Source organism: Notothenia coriiceps, unplaced genomic scaffold (genome assembly GCF_000735185.1).
Source record: "Notothenia coriiceps isolate Sejong01 unplaced genomic scaffold, NC01 NC01_scaffold00020476, whole genome shotgun sequence".
In the NCBI taxonomy this organism is placed as follows: domain Eukaryota; kingdom Metazoa; phylum Chordata; class Actinopteri; order Perciformes; family Nototheniidae; genus Notothenia; species Notothenia coriiceps.
The window spans coordinates 26,011-48,410 of record NW_011353177.1 but is presented as its reverse complement, the minus strand read 5'-3'; the positions used below and the strand labels follow the sequence as shown (position 1 = coordinate 48,410).

Genomic DNA, 22,400 nt, shown 5'->3' with positions numbered 1-22,400 from the left:
GTGTCATAAGACTTCGAGGTGACAGATTGTGCAATGCACGAAGAACAGCGCGGTAGTGAAAGTGTTGGTGCACTACATGTGTGATAAAGATGGCCTATTATGTGGTTTGAGTTTCCTGTGAAGAGGAGAGAGACTTGATCACAAGACTTACCCGAGACTGGTTTGTATTTATGGTGCTCGGCAACAAGCAACAGCATCTCTACAGAAAGATTCATCTGGCTGTGTTTTAATGTCAACAACCGCTAGATGCTACTGACAACAGGGCTGTTATTATGTGTTATCCCAAACTACAGCCACCCTATTATTAAATATGTTAAACAAATATGATCATATCAAAGGGCTTCGAGAGGATCAAAATCCGGACCACAAATGGAAATTAGCTATAATCTGGCATATTGCATCTCTTCTCTTTGCTGAGATTAATGTGTTTGTATGCATGGTCCTCCTATAAATAAATTTAAAAAATAAATAATTTAATTTACAAAATGCATCAAACTTAGAAAAACATCTGTTTCGTTGTGCGCTGTCGGCTGAAGTCCATCTGTGGTGTATGCTGGGAAAGAGGAAGTGTTGGTCCCCTTCTCGTGAATACGATGTCTCAGGAAAGTACTTAAATACGGCATAAATCTCCAAGACTCAAGGGTGAACAGATTTAGACTTTGGTGGTCAGAGGTCAATGTTACAGATATGTCTAATAGGATTAAATGAGGATTAACATTTCAGGGGAGATCGATATGAACTTCAACTGCCTGGTTGGCACAAGCATACAACATCAAGCTGTCATTTTGGTTTGAAGCCAGTAGTGACCATTGGACGAGATTATGAAGTGACCAGGGAAGAGCAAGGCCAGTAGGGTCAGATACCTTTAGCAAAGAGAGTTTTAAAGGATAAGCTAACGCTAGTTAGCTTGGTCAGCAAGATGTACTGTATTTATAATTCATGGCAACTGTCTTAACTATAATGATGCACATTTTTGTGAGCATTTTTATCTTAGCTGGTTCATAAATTAACAAAATGTAACTTCCTGCCATGGGAACATTTTTAATGAGCTAACACTGAGCTCTTTCTGCAACCAGTGAAGTCGCCTCCTGCCGGCCATTAGTATACATGCAGGTTGAGGGCATTGGCTTTATTTTAAAGACCCTTGGTTTGTGCTGAGCACTTTATGTACTTTACTGTACTCATATTATTTGCAGATGACTGAATTATAAAGTAAGTGATTTATTCTTCAGTTGTTTTGAATACCTTACCTGTTATTCCACAAACATGTGCTTCACTGTTAAAACTATTAGAACACGACTCAGAAGCCAGTACCTCTTGCCAGAACTATGTCAAGCAAGGTTGCATGTCTAGGATGAAAATATTGCATAATATGCACTTTATTAATATGGAGAGCAAAAAGGACAGTCCCAACTAAGTGTCGTTGCTGTCAGTTTATTTTCATCTTCTGATGCAAACTATCAAACCGACGTTTTACAACACTCGCTTGTATCAGCCTTCATCAAGATCAGGGTGTCTATTAGTCAGTCTTCAGGTGTATGACACAAGTACAAATACACAAACCCTAATACATACAAACTCCTAAAGGAAATATCTGCTTCCACTATTTTAACTGGCTAGTAAATAATTTTGTTTTCTTTTTGCTCCTGTTTTTCTTAGAACAGCTGCCTCCCAAGTGAAAGTGAACCAAAACAGTACAGCTGCGGGCCTTTAAAACCAAAACACTCTGAGGGGATAAGCAAACGGATGATAATAATTTGTGGTTTGGTTACTTCTAGCAACTCTTAGGACTACACAATGTTGTCATTTATATTGTAAATATAAAAGTATTGATTTGAGCAGCTTTCAAGAACTGTAGAGGCACAAAGACGTGAACATATCCAATATTTTGTGAGAGAAACTTGGCATAGAAGCCCTTTCTGTCAACACTTAAGATATTAGTGGGGGTGTGATATTAGCCACTCTGTAAACTCAGCTCTACAACCACGACAATCCTGCTCCCTATCACCCCATAAGCTTAACCTCCTACATCCTGAAAACACTGTTGTTACTACAAACCACAGCTTATCCCAGTCCACCAGGTGGAAACCATAGCAACAGACTTGACAGGCGCCACCCTTCCACCTATCACTTCCTGAGGAAGCTCTCACCTCATTTGTTCCTTCCTTCCTAATCTCACATTATTACTGCTGGGGAATTACGCTGGTCGTTATTCAAACATTCCCTTTTAGTTATTATTTTGTAAAACTGAACTAATTAGTTTGTGATATTTAAAGCTAATAAAGGATTTCTGATCCTGATTTGAATATATATGGCCTAGAGAAAAATAGTAATAGGGAGTATTTGAGTCTCCTTGTGTGGTGATAGAGCTACATGACGGATTGCCTGTTTGTTGGTTTTCTTTCCTCGCCTCTTAATGCTAACGTAAGCAGTGTGTGTTCCATAGTAAATGTAACACTGTTGTGTATCCTAGTGTAACATAAACCACTGCAATGCTTCTGAAACTGACAAACTGTCTTTGCGAGTGTGTGCGCACATCCCTTTTCTTGGATGTCATCTGGACTCCTATGAACTTCACTGTTTATATCAGACTCCATTAGAGACCATATGTCCATGTCTAGTTAAAATATATACGAAGGCATACACAGAGAGAGGGGGGGATCAGATTTAATGAATCAGTTTCCCCTCTGTCTTTTCCAGCTCGATAGCTCTTTATTATTGTGAATTAAAACTGTTTGTAGATTTCCCTCCTCTAATATCCTATGTTTGCATTTATTTAGTGCCCTTCAGCCTCCCTCCCTCAGTCTGTGTGTGAAGTGAGGGGGTGGAGTGAGGTGACAGAGGGCAGATGTTTCCTCACCAGCTTTGAAGATGCTTGTTAAGATGGAAGAGAGGAATATAGTGGAGGCTGGGCGTTTCACGAGGGAGGCCACAATCACAAACAGCAGATACAGGCTCCGGCCTGGCAGCAGCTTTGGAAATGGTAGCTCTCTTTCCAACCTTTGGCTAAAGCCACAAACCTTAAAGTTGAGCTAACACCTAATTTAGTCAGAACTGCTTGCTTAAGTCTCTTACAACATGGCCCTCAGGGAGTCATTTTGCAATAGGTTTGTCTGATCAAACTGAACTTTGCCTGTTCCAGAGGAGTCCACACTACAGTCCATATTTACTCAAAGCTGTAATGATCAGCCAAGTGTTTTGCTTATTTTTAAACTTAGGGAACACACTTAGTGATTTAGGAAACAATAGCGTGTCTGTTGTCGAGTCCATCTGTCCCTGCAGTTGTTGAGGGTGTGAAAGCTCACATTGCTCTTGGTCTGAAGGCAATGGGTGTGTGCCTTTTTTTATAAGGCTACATATTGCCACCATGTGGTTGAACATATTACTTTGTGAAGCACTTCTTAGATTCCCGTTGTACAATCTATCAAATATAAAAGCATTAACATGGTAAATTAGCAATATATTTTCAACATAATGGAACCGTACGAAAATAACCGCAGTGGGGAGGTGGGCTGCTTGACTATGGAAAAAATGGCAACCATCTCCTCTCTAATGCTTTGAAATACATAACAGGGTTACACTTGTACAAAAAAAGTGAAATATCTTAATGGAAAATAATGACCCATGTGCACATTCAATGATCACTCAGGAGGAATTAAAAGTATTAAACTGACTTGGCCGTCTCAGTAGCCCAGAGGTTCGAGTGGAACTCCACATCAAAGCTTACCGGCCTTGGGGAGAACTACTACATGTGAGACAGCCGTTGTATAAATCCCTTTTGTGGCTCCAGGGGGAGCTTTGTGAAGTCAGCGTCGGCTGGGTCTGAAGACAAGTCTGAAAAAGAAAGAGATCTGGGATCTGCACTTAGAATAAAGGGAGCTTACCAGACCTCTGCCTGAGGCTATATACCTCTAGTAGCATAACATACCACAAATCTCCCACCAAACAGCCAGGGATCGGGTTGCATTGTGGGTGATGCAAGCGCCAGGTTTAGACAAAGAAAAAAGTGTGGAATGAAAAAGAGAATCTCTTTTCTGCTGCATACATTTTTATCCTTTTTAAAAAACGAATGATAGGAAGATTATTCATTGGCATACTGCTGTCTTCTGCACATAGTAAAGTGCACCTTAATGAACCATGGCGCACAAAACAGCTGTATTTTGAAGATTTATCATTCAATTTAATCATTTACTGTCTCATTGTTAACCCTTTTGAAATAAAACACACATTTGGCATTAAAAAAAGACCCTCCCCGGCTCTATCAGTCCTGTAGGCAAGAGGAAAAGTACAATACTCCCACTTCTCTGACTCACCTTCTCTTCTAAAAGATTTTTGCAAAGTCTCTCATCTAGATACACTTCAATACTTCATTTTCATGACAACCTTATTTTTCATTGAAATGAATTGGTCTTTATTGTTTTGATATTTAACAGCATAATAAGGACTTTAGATCCGGTGCTTCATTGTGACCTTCTTTCCATTTTGGAAGTGCAACAGTGTCGACTTATCCGATGACATAAAGGGAGGCAGAGGGGGTGCAGAGGCATTCCAGCCGAAGAAACTCCCACACACATTCTGGAGGACGTCAGAGAAAAGCTTTCGCAAGGGAGAAATGAGACAGGAGCAACAATGGCAACAGTATGAGTTTTCTATAAAAGTACAAACCTAACCCCATATGCACAATTAAACCTAGAGTTTAAACAGCATTGATATATTTCAAGTGAAAATATATAAATCTATTACATGTAATTTTCCCAGTTTTTGCAGTATTGACCATCTTGAAGTCAATAATCCCGGTTTGCAAAGATTGTGAGCGCTGCATAGTTTCTCAATCAGATGGAACCACAATGGATTAAGCTGTTAAAAAGAAAGAACAAAAGGTTAAGGAAACAAGATTAGAGTGTTAGGTAAAGAGGTGAAGGTCAAATCAGTTTTTTTTAAATCCTCAACCCAAACCCTAGCTCACCTCTTATGATGACTCTGGCCAGCGCCTCACTGGAGCCGATGTGGTTGGTGGCCACGCATTTGTACGTTCCGGCATCGCTCAGTTTGACATGGGCTATCTGCAGACTCCCATCCTTGGTGGACTCTGATCCCGGAGGCAGACTCACCCTGCCCCCCCGGCTCCACTCAATCTGAATGGGATGCGTGCCGAGGGCGAGACACTGCAGGCTCAGGGCGTCTCCGGGCTGCAGCCTCACCTGGTCGGGCAGGCTGGTGGCGTACGGAGGACCTGCACGAAGGAGAAGACATTCACTGTAACCATAAGCAGCGACAACCTGCATGTGTTGATCATCTACGCTGGCCACTCACTCTCCACCTCCATCTGCATGTACGCCTCGCTGTAGCCATGTATGTTCGTGGCATTGCAGATGTATTGCCCTGAATCCTGGCGCCCCACGCCGTTGAGCGTCAAAACTCCACCAGACACTGTGTGTTTCCAGGGCAACGGTGCTCGCAGCTTGGACCAGGTGATGACAGGAAGCGGGGAACCTGAAAAGAGGAAGAGGAAGAGAGGATAAAGGGGAAAAAGGAAGTGAGAGCAGCACTGAAAGATATTGAAACACAAGTACTGTATGAACATCTTACCGCTGGCCTGGCACAACATTGTGATCGTGCGTCCATCCACCACCGTCATCTCTGTGGTGCCCACTGAAGCCACTGGAGCCCCCGGCTGCCCCTGAACTACGATATTGATTTTTACCTCCGCCACCCCCTCACTGTTTTCAGCCTGGCAAATATAAACTCCTGAGTCTTCTGGATGCACTGCAGGCCACTGAGAAAAAACAAATTATTATAGTCGATTTGTAATGTTAAAATGTGGAAATAAATGAAAGTGTAACTTTATATTTGACCTGTATGGTGTTGACATCATTTGTCTCCTTGGTAACCAGCTGCAGGGTGGAGCCCTGGCGTTTCCAGGTGGTGGTGGGGCGGGGCCTGCCGGTGGCACGACAATCCACTGATACAGGTTCACCCATCCTGACCTGCAGGGGCCCGGCCTGGGTCAGCTGCACTTTAGGAGCATCTGCCAGAGAGAGATGTGTCCAGTATTGACATTAAGCTTTGATTTTGGTCTCATATATTCACTCTTGAGCTAAAAACAGCTATATTCAATAACAGTGTCTGCATGTCGTTTGGTGCTCAGCACCATGATTGATTACTAATTGGGCCTACCAAGCAGAGGCCCAGGGTCCCAAAGTGTCAGGAGCCCACCTGGCCTTTTTATCTTTAATATATCACCTATAGGAACTGGTACTGACCGGGGACAGATGCAAAAGGAAAAAAAAGAGACTATAACTATTAAAGAAAGATACAAAATGACTACAAAGAGGCACAAATACAACAAAAAGCTAAATCTGTTTGTCTTGCTCCTATGCAAGAGTCAGCACCTTCTGTATATCCATTGTCTCATAATTGGCAAAAACAGCTACCTGTTGAAGAACACTGTGAGAGTGAACCTGAACATTAGAGTTGCATGATGAACTTAACAGTTAAAAAAGCTCACATTTGACGTTGAGCACAGCCATGGCGGTGCTGCGGCCCGCAGAATTTGATGCCATGCAGCGGTACTGGCCCTGGTTCTCAAGCCGGGCCTTAGCAATTGTCAACACAGAGCCATCAGGACCAATCTTAGCGTTGCCTGAAAGAAAAACGTAGAATTCAGTGGAACTCCACAGATTGTAAATTTGGTTTGCACAACACGTACATGTTATTTCTCCTGACCTGGTAACGCTTGGTTATTGGCTCTCTTCCACTGCAGTTGGACTGGAGGGGCCCCGCTCCCCACCTGGCATCTGAAGCTGGCAGACTCCCCTTGGCGCACAGTGGCAGCGCGTGGCTCCACGGAGACCACGGGAGCCTGAGCAGACACTGCACAGAGATATACTGTCACAGGTGAACACACACACACACACACAGCAGTTCTGTGAACCTTTAGACTAGTCTGTCTGGTTGAATACAGTGTAAACACAAACCACCCAAAAGCAAACATGCTGAGCAAATACACAGTCTGACAGGAGTGCTTTTGATAACAAAGCAAAAAACATAAGAGCTGCAGAAATAAAACTAAATTCTCTCAAAGACATTGTGTTGTCGAGGAAAATTTAGTTTCCCTTTGCTTTAAATTGTATATTAATATTTAAGTGTTAGTTTCTCATAATTAGAACAAAAATTGAATTTTGTTTTGGTTTGATTTGCTCAGTTGTTGAGATGTCAAACTGTTTCTGGCAGTGCTCACATTATTAACTAATAAGATTTTAAAATAATCGCCAGCAATGCCTTTCCAGAAAGACCCCAAACTCTGGATAATCAACAAAAAACACTATTTCATAGGGCCTATTTCTTTAAGCAGGAAGGAGCTCAAATGAAAACAGCTATCAGTGAGGTCTGAGTATTATCTCTAGGATTCAAACTGCTTGTAAGAAGACAATAATGATGATTTTATACTTGTATTAGTTTGTGAGCAGCAGTTTTCGTGACACTCAATTACAGAAATAAAATGTACATCTCTACTGACGTCATGCAGATTAAAAAAAGGAAAAATTATAATTGTGTTCAATGTAAGTCTGATCAATTACCTGAAAATAAGAGAGAGCACAGGATCAGAACCCCGGGTGATGAATCCATGATGAACAGTCTCCAGTGACAAATCTATCTCTCTGTGCCTCTGTCTCTTTTTCATACAATCACTTTCAACCTTTAACCCCTAACTTACCATTCACCCCTTCTCCTATTCAAACATTGTCCACACGTGCTTGTCACGTAGGAAGAGTTTTAATGCGATATTGTTGTGTGCAGTTTTCATTTTGTTTGTTTTTTTCATTCAAAATTGCAACGTCGGTCTACATTTTGATTGATATGCTGTTACAGAGGGGTTTGCTAACAAATAGCTCACTTGATAGAATAGGAACAGAAGTTGTAGGACATGTACTGGACAATAGTACCAAGCTTGAACCTTCAATACTTTCTAAGTGTGTTAAACTAAAGTGCCTGGAGAGTCTTCAGATACTGCCCTGCTTTCCAAGAAGTGTATTCCATGTGTCTGCATGGTATTGACCGGTCAACATATACTTCAACCTTTAATACTTTCAAATGGCTGCTACATATTTACAAACTGTTACTGGTACTGGATGTGTATTTTGTAATTTCTACTTTTATCTTTAATTATTTGTATGCACGTTTCTTAATTAATATGAAGCTATATGTGGCTCTTTACTTGCTAACAAAAGGTCAAAGTGGCTGGTGAATGAAGATTCAAAAGACTCCTAAAGTGTTGTTGTGATGTGTTTTTCAATTTGGTATGTTACTGAGTAACCTGGCGTATATTCATAAATAATGCTTTAAAACATCATCAAATATGAAGTTAACTTAAACACAAAAATACATCAAAAATAACTGAAGAGAGCACGATCCCTGTAACAATAATCTCATACAAATGTGAAAAACAAGGATTTCAGAATAAATGGGTAAATGGGTCGCACGTGTAATGAAATCTGTTAATGTAATGATTTGTAGTGTAGTTTTAACTAAGTAAATAGGCTCGTAGAACATGTATCCTATCAAATAACTACAATTGATTGTAGTTATCAGATACTCCCACATGTTGTGTGCACCTCAGCAGCTCCTTCAGCTGATAAATGACCAATATATTTAGACAAAAAACCTATTTCTGTTTATTCACAATTAAAGATTAGCAAGTAAGAGAAAGAAATTGGCAGGAAAACTTGTCAAAATATCAAGAATTAGATTTGCAGTTCCACTATTCAACACTAGAGGGCACAAATGAACAAAAACCCACATGATCTCATTGTTACAGTATGATCTAAAACTGAACCGGGGTCAGTCCTCCTTAAAGCCTCTTTGGTTTAGGTTTCTTCAAAAGCATGGAAGATACAAAATATATATATATTGTATTAACATTTATATGAATTAAAACAAACTCAAACCAGTTTTTTGTCTGAAGCAAAGAAAAATTTAATAAGTGACAATGTTTTTATTTTTGGTCATTTCTGCCATCTAGATGTTTTTTGTTGTATTCTCTCAATGCATTTTTCTCAGTGACAACATTTTTCTTAAAAAACTTCAAAGAAAAAATACAAAATAAAATCGTAGTTTAACATCTAAAAATAACCACATGCTTTTTTTTATTCTTTTTTTTCTTTCCTATTTTTACTTTCTGAAATAAAATAACAAACCCACATCTGATCCAAGGCCTCATACAGGCCCTAAACCTTCATACAGTGAAGGTCTCACTGCAGGTGAAGCACTACATTTAAAAAAAAAAAAAGAGATTATTTTCATTATTTACTTTTCTTTTTTGAAAAAAAAACAATGGAAACATTGTGTGAGTAATAGTAAAAAGAAAAATATAAAGGTGTTAACACATTTTTCAAGTGAAGGGGTTAAAATAAAAGATGTTAGAAAGACTCGGCATCACAAAGCAAAACAAAAGAGAAAAGTTGCAGAGTTTTGGTAAAGCTCTGTTTGTTGTGTGGCTGGAGGTTAGCCTACAGTCTAGGGTTGTATTAGTCTGAGGAGCAGGGTGGGGGGGAGGGTGGAGCATCAGCTGGAGGTGACGTAGTGCTCGCACTCTTGGTGGGGGAGAGATGGGAGGAAGATAACCGCCATCATCAGCCTGAAGGAACAGAATCACAGTGGGTTTACAGGATGTTAGCTGGAAGAGGAACGAACACAGCCTCAGATCCACTCACCCTGTGGATCTTTGTGAACTCCACACATGCGCTACATTTAGGAACATTTACATCTTGAGCTTTTTCATACAAGCTGTGGCAGTTCCTGCATAGATGGGCCACGGGACAGGTCAACATTTGGCAGTAATGCCACTCGTATGGATACAAACTGCCATGAAACGCATCATAAGAAAATGGGGCAGCGCTGGGTGTACGACGTGTATCATGGATGTTCAAAGAGAACTGGGTACAGAGGCGTGTGAAGCCAAAAGCCTGACTCTCAAGAAAAAACAAGCCGATCTTCCAGCGTTACTCCACATCCATTGGGCCGTAGAGCAGGCGCACTTATGTTGTCCTTTTCCCCCGCCAACCAGACCCGAAGTCACATCCAGTTTCAGCTCAGTCACAAACTATAAACTGGCACTGATTCATTCAGTTCACTTCAGCGAGGTCTTGTGATTGGTTGGCTAGCTCTTCACAAAGGGTCTTTTGCCAAACTGACATTTTATGTGACTGTCCCTGAAAGTTAGTGCTTCCATTCACAACACAGCTACTGGAAATTCCCTGCAAAGTTAGGGGTCTTGAGGTGGGATTTTGGTAGTTTAGATTAATGAACACTTTGGTTCTTCACAAATTATGTTAACAGCCCAGTAGCTGCTCTTAAACATTTGTGTTTTTTTTTTTAACTTTTGCCAATTTCCAACTAAACTAAGGTAAAAGAGGAGCATAGTCAATGCTTTCCCTTTTAGCAGCATCACTTGTTAGTGTGAATGTTGCCCTTATTGCTCTGCAACCACTTAGTGTTGAGACTTAGTTAGTGATGCACTGCAGCATATGTAAGGGAACTACATCAATAGCATCTACAAAACCTGTCACACCAAACCGCATGCTAACACAGGGAAAGGCTGTTACCATGACTACTCAGTAGGAGAGTGTGTTACTATAGCAACAGTGTGTAACCATAGCTACTCACATGGAAACGGAGAAGAAGGAGGAGAGTATGACCAGGCAGGTCCTCATAACCTCCCGTCAGGAGTGTAACACGGGGCTGGGTATCCTCCTGTCGGCACACACAGGAGGAACTCCTTTCAGTCACCCAATTGACATTTAGAGGTCATGGCCAAGGACACATTTCATTGTTAAACCCAATGAGTGTACTACAATATTCACCTAGTTTGGAGAGGAGTCTGCAGACTGACTCCAGTGTCTGAAGTAGGGTTGTATGAAGTACTAATGTCAGTGTTTTACTACAGGGGATGGACACTTTCATTTGACACCGCAGAACACACAAGGTGCTGGTTGTTATGCAAAGTGTGTTTTGCCCTGAATTTGTGTTTAAACTTTAGGAACTTTCTTAATTGTTTGTTTCACTGAGTTAGCGTTAGCCTTTAGCTCCATGTTGTGAATGTAGGCTACGGAAATACTGATCGCGGGAGTGTTTTTGCAAAGATTATGCAATACGTATAATGATACGTATTAGGTTTGAAAACATTTAAATCCTGGAAGAAATCGGATATATTAGGCGCTTTCACACCGCAGTACTTTTCCCACAAAGGTTCATGAGAACTCTTTAGTTCTCATGAACTAGCACAGATCGCGTTCACACCGGAATAAGCCCCTGGGGGTGGATTAGGCAAATGAAGTCGCTGACGTCACTTATTTGTCTTCTGCTTTGGGTTTACTGGCAGGCCGCAAACAACTTTACGCTGTATACTGCCACCCGAAGTTCCCGGCCGGAAGTCCCTGGAGTTGGGGACTGGCTTCAGTAGAAGCTGCTGGGACTCCCAGCAGCTTCTACTGAAGCCTTCCGAGTAAATCGCCAGAACGCCGACACCTCCTCATCTCCACCGCTCCCATGTTTTCTTTTGTGTTGCCATAAGTTAGTCTCTCTGCGTTTGTGCGCTGGGCTAATGCTAATGCGAGGATAATAAAATGGCGGCTTCACATTTTTTTTTAGGAGTTTTACGGGGTGTGGTTTGCATTCCGCCCAGCCAATCAGACATAGGAACCTTTTTCTCCCACGAAAGTCCCTGCTCTCTAGCAGGGACGGAAAAGGGGGTAAAAAGGTTCTCATTAACTAATTTTAGTTCCGGATGTTTTGGGTGTGAACGCAACATTTCGGAACTATATCGGAACTAAAGTGGGAAAAGTACTGCGGTGTGAATGTGCCTCTTACTATTTGTTTTAAAAACAAATCATCACTGAGGAGATGTCTTAAACTTTCCGAAAAGTTCTTTCATCACCATTTGTATGTGTAAGATTATAATGGATACATTAAGGTCAGAGTTATCTTTAAAGTTATCTTTGTTTTGGTCAAATTATGAAAAGAGGACTTATGTCGAAACAGGAGGGTCCTGTACCTGAGTTTGGTGTTCCCGGGGAGTTGGCTAGGCTTGCCTGTGAAGAAACACTGGTTGCGTCCACAGCTGTCTTCACAGCATAACGGTTAGCTTCCTCCTGCAGCTTTGCAACATTCCTCTTATACCGAATCCTCTTGTTTCCAAACCAGTTGGCCACCTGAAGAGGAAAATACAAAGTCAGAAGCAAGCCAGGAAATCCTGCTGGCTTATTTTAACTAAACCATTTCCAAGTTAGGGTTAGGCCTGTTGCCAAAATATTTTCATACCAAAATATACATTACGTTTCTGGTAAACACAAACAACATTTCTCTTTTGCAAACAATTTTGAGCATCAATTTGAAATACATTTTGCTGGCTCAGCACTGAATTGAGCATGGCCTCTGGTCACTAGTGGCTCTGAGTTTGTTCAATCATTACTGTGTGTTAATAGCCTCATCATATTGCTGATTACTAAGGTTGCAAGTTGGATTTTGAGCCGCATTGCGATCAGCACAGGTTGCTGATGTAGGCTGCTCTTTAATTTGCAAGAAGCAAATCATTTGATTGGCATAAATCCAAACCATGGACCATAAATCAACCCAACATTACTCGGAGTACTAAACAGTCAGTGTATGTGTCGTCCTGACCTGAGATACGGTGATGGAGCACTTCCTGGCCAGGTCTTCTTTGGCCTCCTCACTGGGGTACGGGTTTGCCAGATGGGAGTAAAAATATGTATTCAAAACCTCTGCCGCCTGCTTGCTGAAGTTTCTTCGTTTCCGTCTGGCAGAAAAGGGAGATTTCAAAAATGAACCTTCAGCGCAATAAGTAAGTACACTTTAACACTGAAAGACTGAAGTTAGGAAGAGGCGGGAAACTAAGTGTGCAAAACGGACCTGGCATCCAGGAACCTGGAGCGTAGAATCATGACGGCTTCACATGTGCTCTGCTTCAACTGCATCTGGATGGTGCTGAACTTGCGGTGAATTATTCCCACCATTCGCTCGATCTCTTTGGGTGAGATGGGCCGCGTGCGGGACTGCTCCCTCAGCAGGTTCATCACGTGGTCAGTGAATTCATTGCATGCCTGTGTGGGAGGAGGGGTGAGTAGGTCAGGTATTGAGGTGAGGGAGGGAAAAAGGAAGAACTCAAACATTGGATGTCAATTTCACTATCAGATCCAGTTAAGCTTAAACTTGAGTTTACTTTGGATAACACTGGTGGCCAGAAAAAGGTTCTTAAAGGCTCAGTTCTGTGTTTATCTGACATTAAAATTACAAATCTATGACATGAGTGAAGTTTCATATCTTGACATCTTTGACAGAAAATATAAGCAATGTTTTATTATCATAATGTCTACCTGTTGGTATTTCTCCAGCTCGGCGTGGTACATCCGTCGTATCTGAGCGAGCTTCTCTTTGTACTCGCTGTGTTCTACGTTGCTTTCAGCGGGCGACCCTCCGGCTGCCGCGGCAACCACCGCCGCCGCTGCAGAGGCCCCGCCCCTCTCTGGACCCGCCACCCCCTCTGCCAGCAGCATGTTGTCCAGGCGCATGATCTGAGGGTCCGGACCGTCTTCGTCCTGCGCTCCTCGGATGCTCAGGGCTGTGAAGAAGAATAGGAACAGTTACAAAATATCTGATGGGATTTCTATCACAAACTTCTATTTAAAGTCATTCAGAGTTTAGTCTTTGTATGGTCAAAATGTGGACCAAATGTAAACATTAGCATTGAGAATAGATTGAACGTTGAAAAAAGAATAATAACTCGTATATCCTGCTTATGTTACACGGAATTGTTAAGAATTTCTGGCTCAGTTATGAGAACTTGAAAAACAGGGTGCACACTGCTCGAGCATATGTAAGAAACACTTCATGACATCAGTGGACGGGAGCACATAACCCGCCGAAAGTCAGGTAAACTTTTTAGCTGCTTACAAACAATTCAGTCCAATTAGTAGCTTGTTTCAGGGGGGCTCATTTAAATATCTTAGCAGATAGTCTACATAACATCTTCTTCCTTCATAGCATCTTCCTTGCTCAACAAACATGAGGTTTATTATTGTTTGGACTGCATTGTATTCTTTATGTCACAGCTCACATAATTATTCTGTGTAACTCCCAATTCTTCACAACTTGTAGTTTTCTTTTTTTTTTCTGCCAGCAAAGAGATATTTCGCACAACATAAGACCCAGAACAAACATATTTCCACACTAAATACAGATTCTTCAATATCTATAAAACAAAACTCTATTTCCATAAAAATACAACCGACCCAAAAACAAAGAAAGGCCCTATTTTCTTTAATCTGAGGTCCGAGACGCTTTGTCTGGCCAAGTCTCTTCCTAGATATCGTGCAACAACAGCCGGCTAATGGTCTTAAGGTGGACATAGAAGTGAAACATTGCAATAACCTTCAAAAGGAATTAGATTTTCTTAGATAACAAGAATATACAGCACAAACAGAGCAGACACAAACAGAGAGCTTCAGAGAAACCACTGGCCCAGGAAGAGCTGACAGTAAAAATACTGTATGATAAAGAAATCACAGCCAGAGCTGTGTCGGTCGGGGGCTGCGAGGAGATCAAATCTTAAGTGGTGTCTGTATACTGGAGTAAGAAAAGAGACCAGGGTCAGAGACAGACAACAAAAACCACTGCCAGGATGGAGGTTTATACATGAAGAAAAAACAGTAGCTGTTGCCATGGTAGTGATGCCAGCTTTCCTTGGCATCCCCGTGCCCAAAGAGAAAACAGCCACACATACACAAGCATTTTGGCATACACACACAGCTGTTAATTAACGCCAGCTCTTAAGGAGCGACTAAAGAGCCAGTGAAAAATTAAGGCTCATTTGAGAGGTCGTTAATTTGCACAGCTATGCAAATTAGGTGGCAATTACAAGGTAGTTCCAGAGATCACATTCATAATCCCGCAACGAGGGCGGTGACAGCCTCTGCATCTGGCTAACAGCATTTGACACACACACACACACACACACACACACACACACACACACACACACACACACACACACACACACACACACACACACACACCTACCTACCTATCAACATTAGCTATCAGTGATGGCCTTCACTTTTGCCAATCTATCAGACACACTAGTGATTTCCCAAACCATGTTACAGTAGTGTAATGTGGTTACAAGGTGAAATACGGCTGTAATATTGCATCCAAATGTATGTATACCACCCCTAACACACTCAAGTGCCAATTTAACCAGATAACAATATAAACCAACTACTCAAACACATGTTTGACTTGCATGTACACCTGTGACCTAAGATTTTCATCGTCATAACTACACAGTAGCTATGTTCGTATGACAAAATAAAAACCTTGAACCTTGAACCGTACGAGTGTTTATCTATGGCTTTAGATCACAGACTGTAAATAAAATCCACCTTTTCCTTAGAAGTATGGACAAATAAATAATAACCAGACAACCAGTTGGCAGAGAAGTGCTTCGCCACATCTGCATCCCCCTTTTTCCTCCTTCCTTCCTTCCTTCATATGTCCATCATCCTAACCCCTCGTTTCCTGTCTCAAAAGTCCCTTATTTCTATTTTCTTCTTGAAAATCTTTGATAAGTCAATGTTTTTCCCTTCTACCTTTTTCTGAGATAAACTGTAAAACATGAAAAGATAAACGTTTTTGTAATTGGAAATAAGAAAGCTATATGTGAGAAACAACAAGGCCAATCATCAACATTTAATTTAACAATAAAGTAAACCATACAAACTAATCATAGCCAACAACATGAACATTTAGTCTCAAAGTCTCTAAAATGGCCTAAACTAAAACGGAATAAAAAAATAACTTTCATCAAGGACGGAATTGGATAAGACAGCATCAGTTGTAGGTATGTGTACCTCATAAATCAGCAACTAAGGATTTAAAGCGGGTAAGACACTAAAAAACCACTATACTCAAAAGGGGGCTGGGTCCCATTACTGTTAATTACTTCATAATTAGTCTAGAGTTTGGGCAAGCCTTCCAGATTAGCACCCAGTGACTCACACTCGGTGCACAGGATAAAGAGATGAGCTGCGGCCCATGACGCCTCGTGGAACAGAGCGAGTAAATCCAGCTTTTGAGAGCACAGTCGGGGCTGTGGGTGGCAAACTGTCCCCCCACTGAGAATCTGTTTGTAGTGACGGCTGACAGGACTCCGGGGTCTGGAGATTATCAAGTGTCTGCCAATCCATGAAACAAAACCATTACTGCCTCTGCCTCCAACTCATCCATCAATCTGTCCCTCTCTTGTTCTTGTCGTTTGTGTTCTTACTTTGCCTCTGTCTTATTTTGTTCCTCTGAAAAACATCCCAGAAAATAGGGATGTTAAAAATAGAGTTGAGTTTGGAAGGCATGTTGTGTTCCCAGTTTGTCTGTTTATAAAGAATATAGTATAAATCATCACCAAAATATGTGCTATTTTTAGCCAACTCAATTCCCACTTATTACCACAAGTTGAACTGTCTGACTATTCCCTGTGTTTTTGTTTTTTATATTTCTGTTGTAAATTATTGTCTTTTATTGTGATTGTAGTAATATGTTTTTATTAGATGTACGGCACTTTGGCTCGACCGAAAATTGTTTTTAAATGTGCCATATAAATAAAACTTGATTTGATATTCACGCACATTTTTAAAATTATTTTACAAAATGTACATCGGAAGACCGCAGATGCTGTCCATTTCAATGTAACACCCGTAACTCAATGAAAGCATTATTGAGTCATTGTTTTGCAAAGAAAATGGAACAATCCTCATTATTTTGTCTCAATTTGCTAAAATACCACCTTTTTTCTGAAATAAAAGCATTTAGGGACAGGTCAAATTCGACCGCAGGACAACAGGAAGGTTAAGGAGGAAAGAGACATTTAAGATAACAGAGAAGTAGGAGGATATATCCAGAGGAGGATGGGAGCATTTCCCGATGAGAGAACAGGAGTGTTTTAAACTGTCGCCGTCATGTGAGGAGTTATTTTTAATGGTTCTAACTTGGGACAGAGAAGAAGAGAACAAGACACTGACAGCAGGAAAGGGAGGCAGCAAGAGGGGACTAGTTATGTCCTAAACTTCCACAATAATCAGGGTATGGAGACTGCTGGGAAGTCCAGACAACCACATACAGAGAAATGTGAATTTGAACGGTTATTGAGCATTTTGGATTTGGATAAAACAGTGTGAAGGCTCAACAACAACAATGGAAACAAAGGGATATTATTAAGTATATATTCCCCTTTTTTGTTTCATTGTTTGTATTTGGTCAAAAAAAGCCAACACCAACAATCAATCCTTCCTAAATGAGTAGTTTCAGATGCTAACGGCTGATACAGCTTTTGTGCTGCAGAGATCCAAAAACGACATCTGTATGGGCTATTTTTGGCAAAAACTAAAGTCGGGCTGTTTTTAATAAATGGCTGAGCCTTAAAAAATAGTAAACCTTGAATCTGTCGCCTGTTACTTTTATGAGTATCTATTAGACCGTATATTTTGTAGTGTATGAACTAAGAGACGGTGAGAGAATGATGAACGTAGAAATGATTATGAATATTATTCTGTTAAGGTCTCTGTATATATTGAATTGTCACAGTTAAGGAAGTCTGTGTTAAGGTGCGTTACATTTGATTTTCTTTATTGTTCCACATACATTTAATTTGGGGGGAAAACGTACTTTGGTCCCTGAATTTAGGCTTGTAGGCCTGTAGAACCTGTGCTTGTTTATAGTAGCATCTATCCCTGTAATAACACCAGCCTTGTCGTTTGATCATCTATGACTTACAGGGGAAGCAGTCATTGTTCTTTATTTCATAACAAAGCGAGGCACTGAATGAAATGCATAAACCCAGATCATGTTGCCCTTGTTGGCCACACGGAAAGCCAAGAGCTGCGATGAGAGAAGTGATATAAACAAACAAGCAAGCAACTTTGTGACCAGATCTGTATATCTGGGCTGAGTGTGAAAGATCTGAATGACAGTGAGTAAGGGAGACACTAGTTGCCTTGGAAACTCTGCATCCCTCCTGCAGCCAACCTCAGGGTTCCCGTCTCTACCTAAGTGAATGAAATGAGGAAATAACGAGGGCTGCTGTGTAGCTCACACTCCTCTCTGCGTGCGTGTGTGTGTGTGTGTGTGTGTGTGTTCTCCACTCCAAGTTAAGAAGATGTCCCCTTAATACAAATCTTCTGCTGCATCAGTAATCTGTTATTGAATGTCAAGATCTAATATTTAGGTATGAGATCTTTGTTACAACCATTCTGCTAATATTCAGTGTATGCGGCTGGAACACATCTCTAGTGTTAGTAAACCAGATCAGACAGTCCCGTTGCTCCCTTGCAGTCAAAGCAGTTGGTTATGCCTGTGACAGTGGTTTGGCAGGAGAGCATTCAGCAGAGGATTATTTTTTTAGCATATTCCCTTTAGAAAATGGGGCACAAGAGAGGCAGAAAGTGTGGCAGTTCATAATAACTGGTAGCAGTAGATAAAGAAAGGCTGGGATATGCCAACACCTTTCTCTCTGTCGCAGACGTGTCATAATTGTTTCTCCTCAACGTGATGATTTATTTTATATACTTTTAGTATTCCAAATGTTTCAAACCTAGAGAAGCACCTCATTTAACATGTTTTTTCTTTGTTTTTGCCAGTTTTTACATTGTGTCCACCAAACTCCTTTTATTCTCAATTTGACCTAAAATGGCGAAACTGCTATAAACCTGAAGATCAAAACAATGTATTTTATCCGTGGGGTTAACCTCGACTACCTTAATTAAAGAGTTCAAATCTTAATCAGTATGCAAGGTTTGCATTTATTGGCTGATATTCAAATAAAGAAAGCATTGGAACAACTTACCTGTCCTTTCTTTGATCTCACACAGGACACTGAAGAGGGCGGGCTTCATTCTGTGGCAGTTTAAAGCATGTTTCCTTTTATGGAAAATGACAGACAGAGAGACAGATATTGTGGATTACAAACCGTTCTTTGGTTATATGCTCTCTGTTACAGGCCCTGACATCCATCAACAATAGATCATGCAGACACATTGCCAGTCAGTGCTGAACAGACTGGATTCAGATGAGTGAGTGTGCAACCAGACCTGTTCAGGAGTCTGACTGAAAACAGGCCTGAGCACATAGTTGTCTAACTCACATAGACTTACTCACCTCAGTGAAGAAAGACAAGAAGATTGAAAGCACAATCATGCAGAAACTTAGAAAAAGTCAAACTACATAGAATAGGGATGGCACAAATAATGAAATTCAATGTTGATACTCTATCATCAAGACAGGACACTTTCTGTCACTTTCTCGCCTGCACACATATCTTCTGAAATATACTGCTTCTTAGCCGTTTTTTGCCAGTTTAAGAACATTTGATTTTGCTGATTGTGTCGTGCGTTTGCCCCAACATGTTTTAAAACTCTGTATGTAATTATTATGGTATTGCATATTAGCAATCAAGGTTTCATTCCTGCTTCGTAAAAAAAACATTGGACAAAGTCATTCGTAGTAGTTTACTGCCGAAGCTTCAAAACAGATATTGGGACAGGCTATAATACAACTAATTTGAACTGTATTCCACTATTAAACTTTAATTTAAAACAATGTCCTAATATGTACAAGTTATATATTTGTAATTGATTGTTATGCATTCGATATTGAACAACATTTTTTTTTTTTTACAAAGTCCCATTAGTTACTGTGTTATATCAAGCCCTATTATGGAGTAAAGTTGTCAAAAATATAATATTGACACATTGATACTGAATAGGGTTTAATACTCATTTTATGCAGAATTGATACAACAGGGACTGGATGCGTTTACTGCTCTTGATAAATGTGTTTCATCTATATATAAAAATATAAAATGTTATGCGATCAATAACAATATTTCCCTGTGGTATCAAACATAGTACTTCATTTTGATTTTTTTAACATGTCATATTGAAGTTATAACTCCAACACTGGTGCCATGGTGCCAGAGCTGGCTCAGCTTTGTGTTAAGTGTTGTTGATAAGGCCTGTGGGGTGAAAGGTGGTGATGCACAGCTGGAGAAGGGGGGCACAAAAATTCCAGCAGTACTGTGGATGTGGGGGTTGTTATTACAGTGTATAACAGTGAGTATTAAGTGTGTAAATCCATGCAGCTTGAGGGGGGTACAGTGATGATGATATCCCCCCCTGTGCAGACCCAAATCCCACTCTTAAACACAGTGTGCCTTCTATCAGGCCGTATGTTATTACCTGGCCTGGGCCTCATCGAGACTCTCATCTGTGATGACCATGATCTGCTGCAGGATCTCCCCAATGTCCTGCTGCTGCGGCTGACCCATGTTGTGATGTTTCCTTATGTTGTCAGGGTCACCCACATCCTCGTGAGACAGTCCACTTAGTCCAATATGACCCAACATCATGCGGGACTGGTCGTCCATACCTACAATGTGGCTCTTATTGTGGAGGGAGAGGTGGGAGGAGGAGGATCACTAGAAAAAGGGGTTTCCTTCTCCAACTTTCAGCACTTAGAAAAACGAGAAAAGTTTCCCATAAAAAAACATTCAGGGCTCAAAACTGAGTGAAGTGTTGCCTCAGCTGGAGCTGCCTGCTGGTCTTGGTCTGAGTAACAAAGGAAAAAAGACAGAAGTGCAGCTGCCCTAGCATTTGCTTATCGGAAGAAAGCAAGAAAACGCTACAAAACTAAGGCTATAAAAAATGTGGTTCTTCTTTGGCATGGGAGGGGTCGGTTCACAGAATATTAGCCTTTAGTAAGATACTGTTGTTTTTACGAGTAGCCTCGCGCGGGTACGTACGTCTTTTCTTCCCCTGAAAAGACGACCGGGAGGCTCGACACAATTACAAAAACTGGCTTGTTACAAAGCTCGTTGCTTTTCCGAGAGGCTGCTGGGCTCATGCGTGTTAAATACAGGTCTGCACGGTGCTATAGCTTTATCTAATGACCCGGGAGCCCCTTTGATGTCGTCGTCTCCGCCTGCTCTCCTTTTATCCATGAGTCCCGAATACTGCTCGGTAATTAAAAGTGAGCACCGACGCGGTGAGCTAAAAGACGGTCTAGGAAAGGTATTCCCGATTAACTCCAGCAATTCGGTTCCGTCCAAGTCCCACAGAGCCAGGTTTGAAGCCCTCGGTTGTTGCTTATTGCTGTTTTCTTTCCCTGTACGGCTGCTGTCCCACTCCTCCCAGAAAAACACCATGGAGCAATGCCGTCCTCTGTCAAATTACACAGGATGAGAAAACACTACTTCCGCCCAAACATTTCACACTAATGGGCTATACATTAATGCAGATAACTCGATTAGAAGCGTAATTGTATTACTACTAAGAAAAACAGTGAAACACCATGTCTTATGTTCATTTGAATGTTTTTTGCAACATATACGTCAATGCAAAATGCCAAAACAAGAACAATTTTCAACCACTGATCGTGTTTTGGAACAGACGACAGAACCTGGGGGTTGCCTGTATTTTTAAAATGCACAGTGTTCTTCTGTAGGGGCTGAATTGCTATGTATGGCCATTGTTACGTTTGATCGTCTACCTTTCTGGCTTTTTTGTGCTATTAGTTAGGACCTTGCAAATGGTCAGATTCATTGAGACTGCATATCTTGAGCAGGGTAGTCTATTATGGGGACATTTCTAATGCAACGCTGCTTTAATTCATTATATCATGTGTATAGTTAAGGTTATTTTACAAAAAATATTATGTTAAACATGTCTGAGATAGCAAATAAGGTATACGGAGTCTTCCACAGACTTCTCCTTTAGGTCATTGCCACATTGATTATGTTTAATATTGTGCCAGACCAAACAAAAATTGGCTATAATAGGCTTATACCTTCAATTAACTATTTAAAATGCGACCTATACCTGCCACTGTTTACCTACACATAATTGTAACACATGGAAAGCAAAAAAGGTTACACTAAAAATAAAGCGTTAAAATGCTTTTATTTTGAAAGCGACGGCGATTAAATTCCGGCCTCTTTCTGGCTTTTTCTGGTTTTCTTGACGCAGCTCTCCATCAGTATGTCGCGGGCTCCTCCGGGGAGTGCTGCAGTTTGAGTTCAACACCGCGAGGAGGCCGTCCTTTCACCATGGAAACAATGTTGTTGTTGATGTTGATTATGATGCTGCCAATAATAGTGTGTGTGTGTGTGTGTGTGTGTGTGTGTGTGTGTGTGTGTGTGTGTGTGTGTGTGTGTGTGTGTGTGTGTGTGTGTGTGTGTGTGTGTGTGTGTGTCGTGTGTGTGTGTGTGTGTCGTGTGTGTGTGTGTGTGTGTGTGTGTGTGTGTGTGTGTGTGTGTCGTGTCGTAGTGTCGTGTGTGTGTGTGT

General features: G+C 41.1%; 2 protein-coding genes across 3 annotated transcripts; both read right to left on the bottom strand.

The window, feature by feature from the left end:
• Positions 1-4,174: 4,174 nt before the first annotated feature.
• Positions 4,175-7,718, bottom strand: LOC104952754 (basement membrane-specific heparan sulfate proteoglycan core protein-like). The gene is made up of 8 exons (XM_010779630.1): positions 7,581-7,718; positions 6,727-6,873; positions 6,509-6,643; positions 5,856-6,028; positions 5,590-5,776; positions 5,314-5,493; positions 4,967-5,233; positions 4,175-4,857 (listed from the first exon to the last, which is right to left on the bottom strand). Exons 1-8 carry the CDS (start codon positions 7,627-7,629, stop codon positions 4,853-4,855), a joined length of 1,143 nt encoding a protein of 380 aa, XP_010777932.1. The 5' UTR covers positions 7,630-7,718; the 3' UTR covers positions 4,175-4,852.
• A 1,667-nt stretch (positions 7,719-9,385) lies between these two features.
• LOC104952752 (pre-B-cell leukemia transcription factor 1-like) lies at positions 9,386-21,273 on the bottom strand. 2 transcript variants are annotated; one of them, XM_010779626.1, is made up of 8 exons: positions 20,298-21,273; positions 18,908-18,981; positions 13,392-13,636; positions 12,928-13,118; positions 12,679-12,814; positions 12,053-12,209; positions 10,666-10,752; positions 9,386-9,637 (listed from the first exon to the last, which is right to left on the bottom strand). In XM_010779626.1, exons 1-7 carry the CDS (start codon positions 20,483-20,485, stop codon positions 10,709-10,711), a joined length of 1,035 nt encoding a protein of 344 aa, XP_010777928.1. In that variant the 5' UTR covers positions 20,486-21,273; the 3' UTR covers positions 9,386-9,637; positions 10,666-10,708. The 2 variants fall into 2 exon arrangements, with proteins under 2 accessions (XP_010777928.1, XP_010777929.1); XM_010779627.1 differs by lacking the exon at positions 10,666-10,752.
• Positions 21,274-22,400: the final 1,127 nt, after the last annotated feature.

Bases quoted from the DNA above. Each gene is read 5' to 3' on its own strand.
- LOC104952752 (XM_010779626.1), bottom strand. From the start codon at position 20,485: ATGGACGACCAGTCCCGCATGATGTTGGGTCATATTGGACTAAGTGGA. The intron at 12,210-12,678 runs GTCAGGACGACA...TTTCCTCTTCAG, and splicing joins GCTCCATCACCGTATCTCAG to GTGGCCAACTGGTTTGGAAA. The intron at 10,753-12,052 runs GTACAGGACCCT...GTGTGCCGACAG, and splicing joins CCCGGGAACACCAAACTCAG to GAGGATACCCAGCCCCGTGT.
- LOC104952754 (XM_010779630.1), bottom strand. From the start codon at position 7,629: ATGGATTCATCACCCGGGGTTCTGATCCTGTGCTCTCTCTTATTTTCA. The intron at 6,029-6,508 runs GTGAGCTTTTTT...TCTCTCTGGCAG, and splicing joins GGCTGTGCTCAACGTCAAAT to ATGCTCCTAAAGTGCAGCTG. The intron at 5,494-5,589 runs GTAAGATGTTCA...TCCTCTTTTCAG, and splicing joins AATGTTGTGCCAGGCCAGCG to GTTCCCCGCTTCCTGTCATC.